The 12,112-nt window shown below is 55.3% G+C and overlaps 1 protein-coding gene across 1 annotated transcript in view; it reads right to left on the bottom strand.

The window, feature by feature from the left end:
* Positions 1-552: 552 nt before the first annotated feature.
* INSIG1 (insulin induced gene 1) overlaps positions 553-12,112 on the bottom strand; it is a 12,933-nt gene continuing 1,373 nt past the window's right edge. The window contains exons 3-6 of the mRNA XM_049642153.1: positions 9,799-9,926; positions 8,197-8,363; positions 7,746-7,845; positions 553-2,383 (exon numbers count right to left, since the gene is read on the bottom strand). Of these exons, the coding sequence (XP_049498110.1) occupies positions 2,354-2,383; positions 7,746-7,845; positions 8,197-8,363; positions 9,799-9,926 (425 nt within the window). The 3' untranslated portion in view covers positions 553-2,353. The remainder of the gene's footprint in view (positions 2,384-7,745; positions 7,846-8,196; positions 8,364-9,798; positions 9,927-12,112) is intronic.

The raw sequence follows: 12,112 nt of genomic DNA, 5'->3' as shown, positions 1-12,112 counted from the left end.
ATAGATGGTCCAGGAAGCGCCCCACTCCCCGGACTTCCCCTCAAACACAGGTATGGACGGGGTCGGTGTGGCCGATCCCATGTTGGAGCCACATGAATTGGGACTCAGGCAGCATTTTGAGTCTCTGTGGGGAGGGACAGGCCTGCCATGCTGGCGGGCACTCAGCACGTTCCCCTTCTTCCTGAGCTCTGTCTGCTGGGAGCCCAGAGGCCCTTGGACACCCATCTGAATGGGGAGAAGGGGCCCTGTCACCCCAAGACCGTGCACAGCGCTCCTGGGAGAGGGCAGAGGAAGGCACAGCAGGTGCCTGGCTTTCCCCGCGTCTGGGAGGAGGGCAAGGGGCGGGGTGTGTGTGTGTGTGTGTGTAACATGGCCACTACCGCCCGTCGCCTTCCACCGTGACAGAAAATACACTCAAGTGGGGTTTTCCCAAGAGGCTGTACAGAAACGCAGTCAAATTTGAAGAGCTATACAACAGTTCTCCATTTCACCTTCTAACATCCTACAGAGAAGCCCCCCTCGCCTTTGAAGAAAAACTCATAAATATGATGGTTGGTTTTGAACCTTTAATAAAAGTAACAAACGAATGGAAAAAGAACACAACGCTGAAAACTTAGTGCGAATGTGAACCTCACTAGATGTCCATATCTCAGATAGTGCAAATTTTGTTCATAGTATTTTACATTTTTACAAACTCAAATCACTTTGGTTCATATACTTGCTATAAAGTATTGGCAAAAAAATTCTTCGGATTCACATTTTTTTGGCTACATTATTTCTAACAGAGATTTACTTCCAGTTTAAGAGCAAAAAATACTTATTGTTTGTACATGATCAAGTATATTTTAAAGATTCAATTACTGCTTTCACCTAATAACTTCCGGTTTTTCAGAAAACGCGTAGGCGTCGTTTCGAGGTGCGGAATGACCCCATTTTCTTTTAGACAAAATTCCTTGAAAACAAATCAGCTACACAGCCACCTAAAATTTACTCCAAGGCGTTTTTCGCAGAACAAAGGAACCACAAACCCATCGCGCGGACGAGGCCAAGCACACGTGGCCACAGGCGCCAGGGGCGCCGACCCCCGTCCTGCCGACTGCCTGCGTCTAGTCAAAAGGAGTCTCTTCATGAAATCGCTTCACAAAAAATTTAAAACAAAAACATTTAAATTGCAAAATACAAAAAAGGTAAATTTGTCAGTAAAAATTACAAGTCTACTAAACCCACAAAACTGGAGTATTTCAAAGGACCAGGGCTCAGTGGAGGGCACAACAGAGTAACTTCATAACTGAAAGAAATTATTGCTGAATTTTGCCTCCATGCAGCACTGAAATGAATGGAGAATCCCTCTTTAACATCTCATACGTTAAAAAAAAGAAAATAAATATTTAAGAGAATACAAGGCTCAGATTGGTTTTCAGATACATTGCACTTGAAGTGTGAGACCCAACCCTCGCCAAGCGGGTCTACTATGGTCTATGCCATTAAGTGAATACATTGTGCTCACCGAGATCTTTGAGTATTTAGAAACACCAAATGTTCAACGTGGTGATATGTGCACGGTTCTTTTTACAAGGCAATCACAGATTGCAAATTCCATAGGGCTGCGGAAAAATCGTCATCTCTGCTCTGGAGGATTAAAGAAACGACAGACAATTCTGGCTAAGACCGAAACACACGGCAGACAGGCGTTCCCTCTTAGAGGATTGTGGATTTGGGATGAAACTTCGCAAATACGGAGGTGAGAATTCCAGCAGGTCACAGTGGAGAGCCGCGGCCTTCGCTGCCTTCTGCGCTCGGTGAGATTGTCTACACAGGGCTCCGCGGGGGGGGAACGAGGGCGCGAAGGGTCTCCGCGCCGCGACCGCGGGAGCGGGCCTCCCGGGGCTCCCGGCCGCTTCTCTTTTTACACAACCCTATTTAAAAAAAAAATCTCTTGGATAAATACGATTCCTATTAGACCACACTTCACCTTTGTTAAAGCACCATCAAGCTATCCCTTGTGGGCACGGATACGAAACCAAGAGCTGGTAATTAGGCTTTAGTTCAAGGCTTTGAAATATGGCAACTTGCTTTTAATAACATAAATGAGATCGAATACTCGGGAAGCTGTGCCTGCCTGAACCCCCGCCCCGTCAGAGCGGACGCAGGCACGGGCGTGTGGCGCAGGTCCGCTTGGAGATCGGCGGTTCCCCTCGCTTGCCGCTCTGGAACAGGGGACTTCTTTTTCCGGGAGTCACGGGGACAGTCACCCAATCTAAACAGATCACGGAGGAGAAAGATCATCTTTGTCACAATCCAAGGTCACAGGTTTTCTTCCCAAATCGTGCTTTTCGTCAGTGGCTTTTGAGACTCAGTCGCTGTGTGGCTTCTCGGGAACACCCTGTGTGGAGAAAGAGTGGCCGCTGGTCAGCACCGCGTGCAGGCACACTGCAGGGAGCCCCGCGTGGACCCTGAGAGGCCAAGAGAAACCGCCTTGACGCAGGAGGTGATGGCGACGAAAGTGTGGGAGACAGCGGCCCGGGCCCTCCTCACTGCCCCCGGCCGGGAGCTACCCGTCCCACCTGGCAGATCAGGGACTGTCAGTTGACACGGGCGTGGACAGCCCTCAGTGAAGCTGCTGTGCGGGTGGAGACCAAACCCACACCCGCAGGGAGGCGGCCGGCGGTGGGACGGGCCCCGGTGGGACGGGGCCCGGGGGCTGTGGCTCCCTGAGGTCTAAGGGAGCATGCTGTTCTGTGCAGGATGGGTCTGCTCCCGTGAGGGGGTCTCTGCTCCCCACCTGCACGGACCCCCGCTTCTCCGCTGCACCTCTCCCCTCCGCCGCCTGGGGAGACAGGGGCCCGAAACAGGTGTTGCTTTAGGACGCAGAGTGACGACTCTGCCTCCCTCGACACAGAAACACTCTACACCCCACTTCCTCACGGGACCCTCACCCATAGGTGCCCACCGCCCCCCAGGCCCTGCCGGGGACTCCTCCCTGGAGGACGGGCGTCCCGCTGATGGACGAGCAGGGCCGATGCCGCTCCTGAGGCCACAAAGCTATCGACGGGCACAGGAACACCCGCAGCGAACACTTCTTGCCCTGAGTGTGGGGTGCCCGCCGGCCTCCCCGTCTGGCAACCAGACCGCAGGGCTGACCATTACGAGTCAACTACAAAAGGTTGAGACCTTGCGTGTATCCGGACCCGTGGGGAGTGCCGTGGGGGTGCGGAGGCCGCCAGGGGTTCTGGGGTGCTCATTCCTCCCCCAGGGAAGCACGACTTCCGTTCACAACTGGTCACCCGAAAGCATCACGAACTGACAACCACAGACACGAGGACAGTCCCGAACAAACGTCACCCACGGGAACCCGGGGCTGACCCACCACGCGCTGGGAAGAGGCCCATGCTCCTGCCGAGACACGCAGAGAACAGGCCTGGAGTCCACGGCCCACGGGAGACTAAAATTAGGTCTGGCGTTTCTGTACGAACACAAGTGACCACTGGCGAGAGGGAACGGGTCAGCCTGGGCCGGGCACCGCACTCGCGCGACCCGAGAGCAGCGTGTCCAGGGGCGGGAGGGGCCCCGCCCCACGGAAGAGCCACTGGGAGGGCTGCCGGCAGAGGCGAGCAGCGCGCAAGAAGCAAGAAGGGCGGTGTGGCGTGTACTCCCGCCCAGCCCGCCTCACACCCCTGCGCCCACCGGGCGAGCTGTTAACCTTCCCGAGCCTCCGTTTCCCCATCTTTAAAATGGGCTAACACCAGGTCCTGCTTCAAACTGTTGTCATAAAAGGTGAAATCAGCCGACAACGAAAATGCACACCCGTGCACAGCGAGTGCTAATTCACCCTCGAAGAGAACCCCGGCGTGATCCGTGTTGCAGCTGATCGGGTCAATCACAAACAGGAAAGGCAAGTTCAACGCCCGCGGCCGGGGCAGCCCGGCGGCAAGCAGGCATCTACCGGAAGCCGTCTGAAGCCTTAGCTTTTTAAAAAACCTGAAGCGATAAGTAGACATTTCTATAAAATTATGCTACAGACTCATCATTCCCTTTTCAACGCCGGGCTGACAACAAATACCACGTAGAAAAAGCCACGCGAACCACTGAACCGCAAGCAGAGCCCACCTGTGGCTTGTGGACGTGGCCATCCTAGTGGTAATTACGTTTCTTCCTCAGGGAGGGGGCCGCGGGGAAGGACAGAAGAGGATTCTAGAACCCAGATGGAGTCGGGGCAGGGATGCACAGGGCAGGCGCCCCCGGTGACACTGGGTCAGGTGTGGGCAGCGCTGGCCTGAGCACGGCCCCCGTCTTCATGTTCCTCACTCGAGGCACATCCCTCACGAAAGCCCCACTTGGTGGAGTTCCTTCTTAGATGCCGCCCCTAAAATACCAGGCCGGGTTCATTTTTCACACAAACAGCTCGAGTGCAAAGTCCTGTGGGAAAGAGACAGCTCGACCAGGGCCCAAGGACGGGGCCGGTCCGGTCCCACCCCTGACACATCGAGCAGCTTCCTGGGTTTGAAGGGCGGAAACGAGTTTTCGAATTTTGAGCAAAGAGTAGGCCTGTTTTTACAGAAGCCTGTTACTTTTTCATTTCTTTGGAGAGAGAATAACGAAAGTCGTAGGTGCAAGTACCCTCTCTCTTTAAAGCACCTCTTTTAGCTTGTCCTTTTAAAGGTGGTTGTGTCCTCGATGATGAAGCTTCCAGCAAGGGCCCACCCTGTCACAGTGTCACCTTTCAAGACGCCACAAGAGTGGTAAGAGCAAAGCTCCAAGGTTCACCACTCTGGGACCCCAACACACAGACCTGCAGAACGGGGCCGTCTCCCCCAGGCTGTTGGGGTGCGTGGGCCTCAGCGCGGCCCTGGGGGCGGCCGGGGGGCTCACTCGACAGAGCGTGCTGCCCTGGGCGCCACAGAATCGGGGCTGGGCCGCGGGAGGCACCTGCAGGCCCTTGACGCCTGCAGCCCATGGGGACCACCTCCTGCCAGTGCCGGGGGGTGGGTGGGGGTCGGGGGGAGAAGCCCCCCGAGAAAGGAGGCCCCGTGAAAACACAGCGAGGCGGGGAAACGTTTATTCGGAGCGCGCACCTCACCCTTTGGTCCTGACGCAGCCTGAGACCATTCGATTTCTGACACCCCCGAACCCATTCCCACAAAGAACACAATTTTGGCCTCACGCGCTTCTCTTGTTGATGCTGTGGCAGCGTGAGCTCGGCAGGCCGTCTGTGTGCCCTCCGAGAGGGCACAGAGGGCAGCGCCCTGGTACAGAGTGGACGGGGTGGGCTGCCGGGCTCAGGGGCGCACGGCACCGGCCGCTGGAGAGCGGAGGCCCTTCCCCGAGCACCAGCGTAGACGATGCGCTGCTTTCGGGAGGGACTGGCACACACACCTCTGGGGGTGGAGGCCAAGAGAATCGGAACGCAGGGACCCGCCGACAGACCCGGGGCGGTGGGGGGAGGACCCCGCCTTCCATGTCCACGGCGGCCTCACGCCACAGTCGTGCCCCGAGTAAGCCGACCGGTCTCCAGGAGCCGCCGCGACCAGGCTTCCCCGCGACCGCACGCACGGCGTGCTCCACAGACCGTGGGACGGGTCCCTGCACACCTCCTCGCCTGGGGCCGACCACGACAGTCACGTTCGTGTCGTAACTTTCACGACCAGAAAAATCGCACTGTAAAGGCCGCGTGCGGTTCTCTCCAGAAGCCGCCACGTCTAACCGACCGCACACCCCGCTCTCCCCATCCCCCAACTCCGGGGGGGGTGCTGCCCCCCAGGGTAGAGGGCCCACGATTCCGGCCCCCTGCTCTCTGAAAACCCACAGGACGAGGACCAGGCTGAGCCCCTGCCCTGGAGCCATATCAGCGGGTGGCAGCCAGGGTGCCACTGGTCCCGGGGAAGGGAGCCCTGCGCTCCCGAGGTCTCGGCTCACCCTCCTTGCGGGCAGGACCCAGCGGGAAGGACTTACGTTCTCACTGGTGGAAAAAACAGCGAGCGAGCGGGGTGGGCGTGGAGATTTGATGACCCGGGAGGGAAGGGATCGTGGCCCTTCCTCGTTTCGCCGTACGACAGGAACATATCTTACACTCATCCGGACAACCTGTACTTAATTTCCAAATTTGCACCAAAATGACCGCAGGGGACCACCCAGGATCGTTTACGGAGACAGTCTCCAAGCGGTAGTATTTTCACAGGTAACGATTTGCGCGACTCCTTTGCAAGAAGTTTCCTCCCACCGTTTCCAGCCGCTTGCAACTCGCGCACGTGTGAAGCCCCCGCCTCTACCGAAGACGCGCTCACGCCCTGAACCTGGTTCAAAAACGTCTTCGTGCACACGGAACACCGTCGGCCCGTCGGCCTCAAATAACGACAATTCGCTGAATGTTATTAAATTTTAATTTTGTGAAGGGTCACCCTGGCTGAGGACGGTTTTGTCCTGGAAGCCCTATTAGGGGTTCTCTACGGAAGCTACCGGACTAAACCGGCACAAGCACAGGTGGACCTGCCCGGGTCTCCTGGGGAGAGCAGCCAGGGGGGCTGGGAGGGGAGGGAGCCAGGGCACAGGTCTGACGTGGGGCTGCGGCCAGTGTTAACAGGACCCAGTCAAGGGGCACCTGGCTGGCCCAGCAGGCGGAGTGCGGGACTCTTATCTCGGGGTTGTGAGTTCGAGCCCCATGTTGAGTACAGAAATCACTCAAAAATCTGGATGTAAATCTATAGGTACATCCACACACACACACACACACACACACACACACACACACACGTCAAATCCTCTGATCCTCACTGCGGGTGCCAGAAACGGTATTTTAATCGAGTTCTCATTCTGGGGCGGGATCCACAGAACCTCCAGAGGTAGAGGGTGGGACGATGGACTCAGGAACCAGCGGGACATGCTACACATTCTATCTTTTTGAAATTAGTTCTGTTTTTGTGAACCAGCCAAGTAGCCTTTAGACTCAGCTCCCACTGGTGAGTATCAGCACTAATAAATGCCTTGTTTTAAAAATGGCATGTGAGGGACCGAGATAGGTTTTCTGAGCAAGCCCCAGGGTTTATCTCTGAGGGCAATGGCCCTCAGAAGTCTCCGTGGTTTCCTTCAGTTCATTCTATTTAAGCCCCAGAGTCTAAGTCAACGCCAAGGAACGCTCACGTGTCCAAAGTTGATTTCCTCTTACTAAAGTGTTCAAACGCAAACTTTTAACTACGGAATAGAACTGCCATAATTATTCCCGACTTCATTTGCCTTTCCGGCTCTCAGGACACGGCTCCGTGCTGGGGGAGTCCATCTACCCGGTGGTGGGGGGAAGGGGGGGAGGTCTCCGGCGACGCGGGGCACCCCCCACGCCGCCCCGGGGCCACCTGTCCCGGGAAGGGCAGTGTTTGCTGGGCCACGCCCCGACCCGGGCGCGGGGCGTCTCTGCGGCGTCAGCGAGGGGCTCATTTCCAACCACTCACGTTACCATCTCAGTAACTTTCCTCTGCCACTTTCCATGGAGAGCTCAGAACTGTCACCGAACAGCCCTGTAACAGGATGGGCTGCCCGGGAACCCCGGTTACTTCCTGGCTCATCACGCGTTTACAGATCCCTGAGGCTTCACGTAGCGAGGAACTGCCTTGGGACCATTAGCTACTTTTGTTTAAGAGTGTGCTGTTCTCAGTAACTGTTGTTCTTGAGTCCCAAGCAGACATTCGTCAACACAAATCACACTGCGTTACATAAAGCGATTGCAGCAGGCGAGCAGAGCTGATTGCTTCACGTACCATAGCCAGCTGGCGTCCTATGTTGCCCACGGTGACGCCTCCTGAGAAAAATATACAGGGCAGCCAGGAGCGGATGTAGAGGAAATCCGGGGACGTGTACCTGCAGAAAGAACAGAGGAGGAGACCTGTCTCCGGGCACTCGGCCTCCCCGAGTCGGGCTCGCCTCCGGGTGGACTGTCTTCACCGGGGAGGCACACGACGCGACGCGATGCGCCACGCCGTGGGAGGGTCACGTCGGGATGCTGTGCTTGCCGTGACTGCTACGTTTCCCCCCAGGTTAGACGGCACGTTTTTAACGTGTGCATCAACAACCAGCGGCATTTTTGAGACTCTCCTGCCTGAATTGACACCACGTGTGCGCATACAACCGGACCGCCCAGCCGGCGGGTGTTTTTCGTGGGAGTCAGGTGACAGCTCGCGGACAAAGGCAGAGTCGGGAGCCCGTGCTTACTGATAGACGCCGTTATACACCAGCAGCTGAGTGATCAGCGTGGCCAGGAAGGCGATGGTGATCCCAAGCCCGAGGCCGCTTCTCGACCGGTCGAACGTCCACCACAGGCCCAGAGACAGGGCTGCTAACGTCAAGGAGAGCTGCACGTTATTGGCAAAATCCAGTTTCTGGAGGCGCGGGGCTAAGGAAACTTCAGCGACGTTTAAGGCCGTCAAATACAAGCCAACAACAACAACCCCCTGCAGATCCCACACGCGTCTGCGTTTTCATCATGTAGCAAGAGATTCTCCATCCAACAGTCCTGCCCAGGCTGTGTCCAGATCTGCTGGATACAAGAGGACGGACCTTCTCTGATCACTGGGTTAAACCCATAATTCTACCCGGAAACTTTCTGAACGCCGCGGCTGCCGGCATTCTGAGCACAAAACAACGTATTTTGCTGGTAAGCCACCTGGAGGCGCTATTCTGTTTTTCGTTTTTATTAGCAATTTGAACGGAGCAAACACTCCTCTCTCGTGGCGCCTCAAAGACACCTCATCGGTTGGCAGCAGAATCACACTTCCGCCTGATGGAGACACAGCTAGCTGCCTTTCGTCACAACACTGCTGATCAAGTGGTGAAAACACAGATTTGTCAGAGCTAAGCTAGCCTGTAACACCCCTTCCTGAAACTCGTTTCAAGAAAATACAGGTAGAGCAGATTTAAGAATCAGTAACTCTAAAGTACCTTTCTCTGAAATTTCAAGATAGGACCTAGGCTTCCTAAAGAAACCCCAAATTTCTGAGACCTGGTACTCGATGGCCTATCTTCCTGAAAAATGCACTGAACAACAGACACATAACATAAGTCTGTGCAACATACTCCACCCGTGGACTCTGGAAGTTTGGGGACCTTCCATTAGGGACCCTACTCCGGGGGCACCCGGGGGGCTCGGTCGGTTAAGCGTCCGACTTTGATTTCGGCCAAGTCCTGATCTCACGGTGTGTGACACTGAGCCTCGTGCGACAGCACAGAGCCTGCCTGGGATTCTCTCTCTGCCCCCACCCCCCACCCCCCGCTTCCACGTGCACACACGCTCTTTCAAAATAAGTAAATAAACTTAAAAAAAAAAAAAAAGGCTCCTACTCCAAAGAACACCACTTCGGTCCCTGAAACGTCATGGTCACGGCCAGGGAGGGGGCAGAGAAGCAGAGACGGGTTTCCCCCCAACCTCTGGAAGCAGTGGCCCCAAGAAGAGGAACCCCCAGCCACCGGTCACTGGGCCACAGAAACCAGATCTTCACAAGGGAAGATGCGAGGTAGGAACCTACGAGGGAATTTACAAAACCAACCGCAAGGATCCAGAAGATTCTGTCTGACAGAAGGCAGAACAAAGAAGTCCACTCTGCTTCTGGTACTACTTCGACAGTTTCCCTGCACCATTTCGAAAACTCTGAAAACTCTCGCTAAGTATAAACCAAGCAGCACGCTTTAAAATAAAATAGCTGGAAGGAGACCATTCAAGTGACCTATAAAGTAAGATACGCTCGTTGAAAGTCACAAAACGCTGCAACATGGAACCCACGAGAATGCTCTGGACCCGGCACAGCCACCGAAGGATACAGCACTGGCGTGGTTGATGCCGACGAAAACCGCTACGCAGCGCATTACGCTGGCCCACTCTCTCTTGAACTTGTGGGGTTCCCCAAGGTGACTGTCGATGCACGGGTACAGCAAGCCGACAACAGCTGTTAAAACGAAACAAAACCGTATTAGACTGTGCCAGCTTCAAGGTGATAGGATTTCCACGTGGCGCTTGTTAACGTATTATTCAAATCAGTTCTTTCCCTAGAAAACGTATGTGCTACAGAATACAGTATTTTAATTAAGATTAACTTTACATTTTTGTTGTCCTTGAGAACAAAAGGATCACACTGGCTCTGACGGGACCCGGATCCTCATGTTCCTTTTTCCCACGTGTAAAGTGATAAGGGTTATGTAACTACAAGAGCTTACTGTGGCCGGGAGGAGTTAGGGAGTTTTTACAGACACGGAATTTTAAAGCATGGGATCGGATAAAGAGAATTTAGACGGGGGAAGGGTATGGGGTTCCAGGCCAGAAGCAAACCGGGCTGGTGGGGACCCAGGCCCACGGGAGCGACTGTGGGGCACAAAGTTCAGCTCGTCAAGTCACTGAAACGCTGAGGCTTGGAAGCCAGGGAGCACATCCACCTGGCGTCCTATGAAAGAGGCAAGTATTTCAGGCTCTTGAACCGAGAAACAAGAGGCTCGGTTCCAGAAACTCGGGTTTCAATTTCATTCCACATTTTCTCAAGGTCTAGTTTTGGAGATTTGAAAACTGGAATGCAAATGATTCTGTAACTTATTTCGCTACAATTTAATCTCACCTTTGAAGGTTAAAAGCGAAATAGGTACAAACACTCCAAGGGGGCGTAGTAAGAGAAATTGTGTTTCAGGTAGTCCTGGAATTCCTTGAGGCTGCAATTGCAAAGAAAGCCTAAACTAAACGATTTCACTTTTAGAATCATATTTTTGATTCAAACAAACTGCTGTACCAAATGTGCATGAAAAATGCAATCTGCATCTAGGTAAGTATCTCAAAAAGGATATTTAAGAGTATAGCTGTGGGGGCGCCTGGGTGGCTCAGTCAGTTAAGCGTCCGACTTAGGCTCAGGTCATGATCTCACGGCTCGTGAGTTCGAGCCCCGAGTCAGGCTCTGTGCTGACAGCTCAGAGCCTGGAGCCTGTTTCAGATTCTGTGTCTCCCTCTCTCTGACCCTCCCCCGTTCATGCTCTGTCTCTCTCTGTCTCAAAAGTAAATAAACGTTAAAAAAAAAAATTAATAGTATAACTGTGCTACTTAAAGGTTTAGAAAGGCAAAGTAGGATCCTAAGTTTCTTTCTTTTTTTTTTTTTTTTTAAACGTTTATTTATTTTTGGGAGAGAGAGTGTGAGCAGGGTAGGGGCAGAGACAGAGGGAGACACAGAATCAGAAGCAGGCTGCAGGCTCCGAGCTGTCAGCGCAGGGCCGGACGCCGGGCTCGAAGTCACAAACCTCGAGATCATAACCTGAGTGCAAGTCGGTTGGACACTTAACCAACTGCGCCCGCAGGCGTCCCAGGACCCTACCTTTCTACGAACAAAGATGAAGACATTCTGCCCGCGGAGTTAAGTGCAGTACCCCCCAGGGACGTGTCCTCGCTAGAACACAGCTCCCCATTCCCAGTCCTGGGCCCTCCGGCGGTTTTCAGGGAGCGCGTGCTGAGAAGGTGCTGCGTTTCCTCAGTGCGCCGCGCACACACACCCCGACTGCGGGGAGGCAGTACGCAGAGGTGTGAGCAGTGGCCCTGCTCTGTACTGTATGCCCTTAGACCCGGTCGCTTAGCCTCTCTGTGACTCAGTTTTCACATCTGTAAAATGGAGCACCGGCAGAGAGCGCTGTTGTCAGGCGCGAAGGAAGCAAAGCGCAGAAGATAAAAAGTAATGAGCAGACCGCGAACGCCGGCCCGGCTGCAAAGCAAGCAGCAGGGCGCCCCCGTCGCCGCACCTTTGCTCTGCGCACCGCACCGGAGCGGGCCGCGCCGAGGGCAGGGGCGGGTACAGCGGAGGCCGCAGCCCGCACCTGGCGAGTGTCTGCCGGCCGACGGGCGCCGCGTGACTACAGAAGCACCAAGCGGTCTTCTGGGCCCGGATCGGCCGTGTCTTTCCACGCGCGCGGCCGGGGGGAGCGCACCGGGCGCGCGCGCCCGCCCGCAGCTGACAGCGGCCGGGCGCCCCCGCACCTGACCCCCGCCCCGCCCCGCCCGCCGGCCCACGTGACGGTTTGTTTTCGGCGGCCCGCGGGTAGCGTGTTGGCGCGCGCGGCCAATGGCAGCCCGGCCGCGCCGCTCACCAGTTCCGCGGCGGCCAATCCCCGG

Source organism: Panthera uncia, chromosome A2, assembly GCF_023721935.1.
Source record: "Panthera uncia isolate 11264 chromosome A2, Puncia_PCG_1.0, whole genome shotgun sequence".
Lineage (NCBI taxonomy): Eukaryota > Metazoa > Chordata > Mammalia > Carnivora > Felidae > Panthera > Panthera uncia.
Note: the sequence above shows the minus strand (reverse complement) of the source record. Positions and strands in the feature narration are given on the sequence as shown.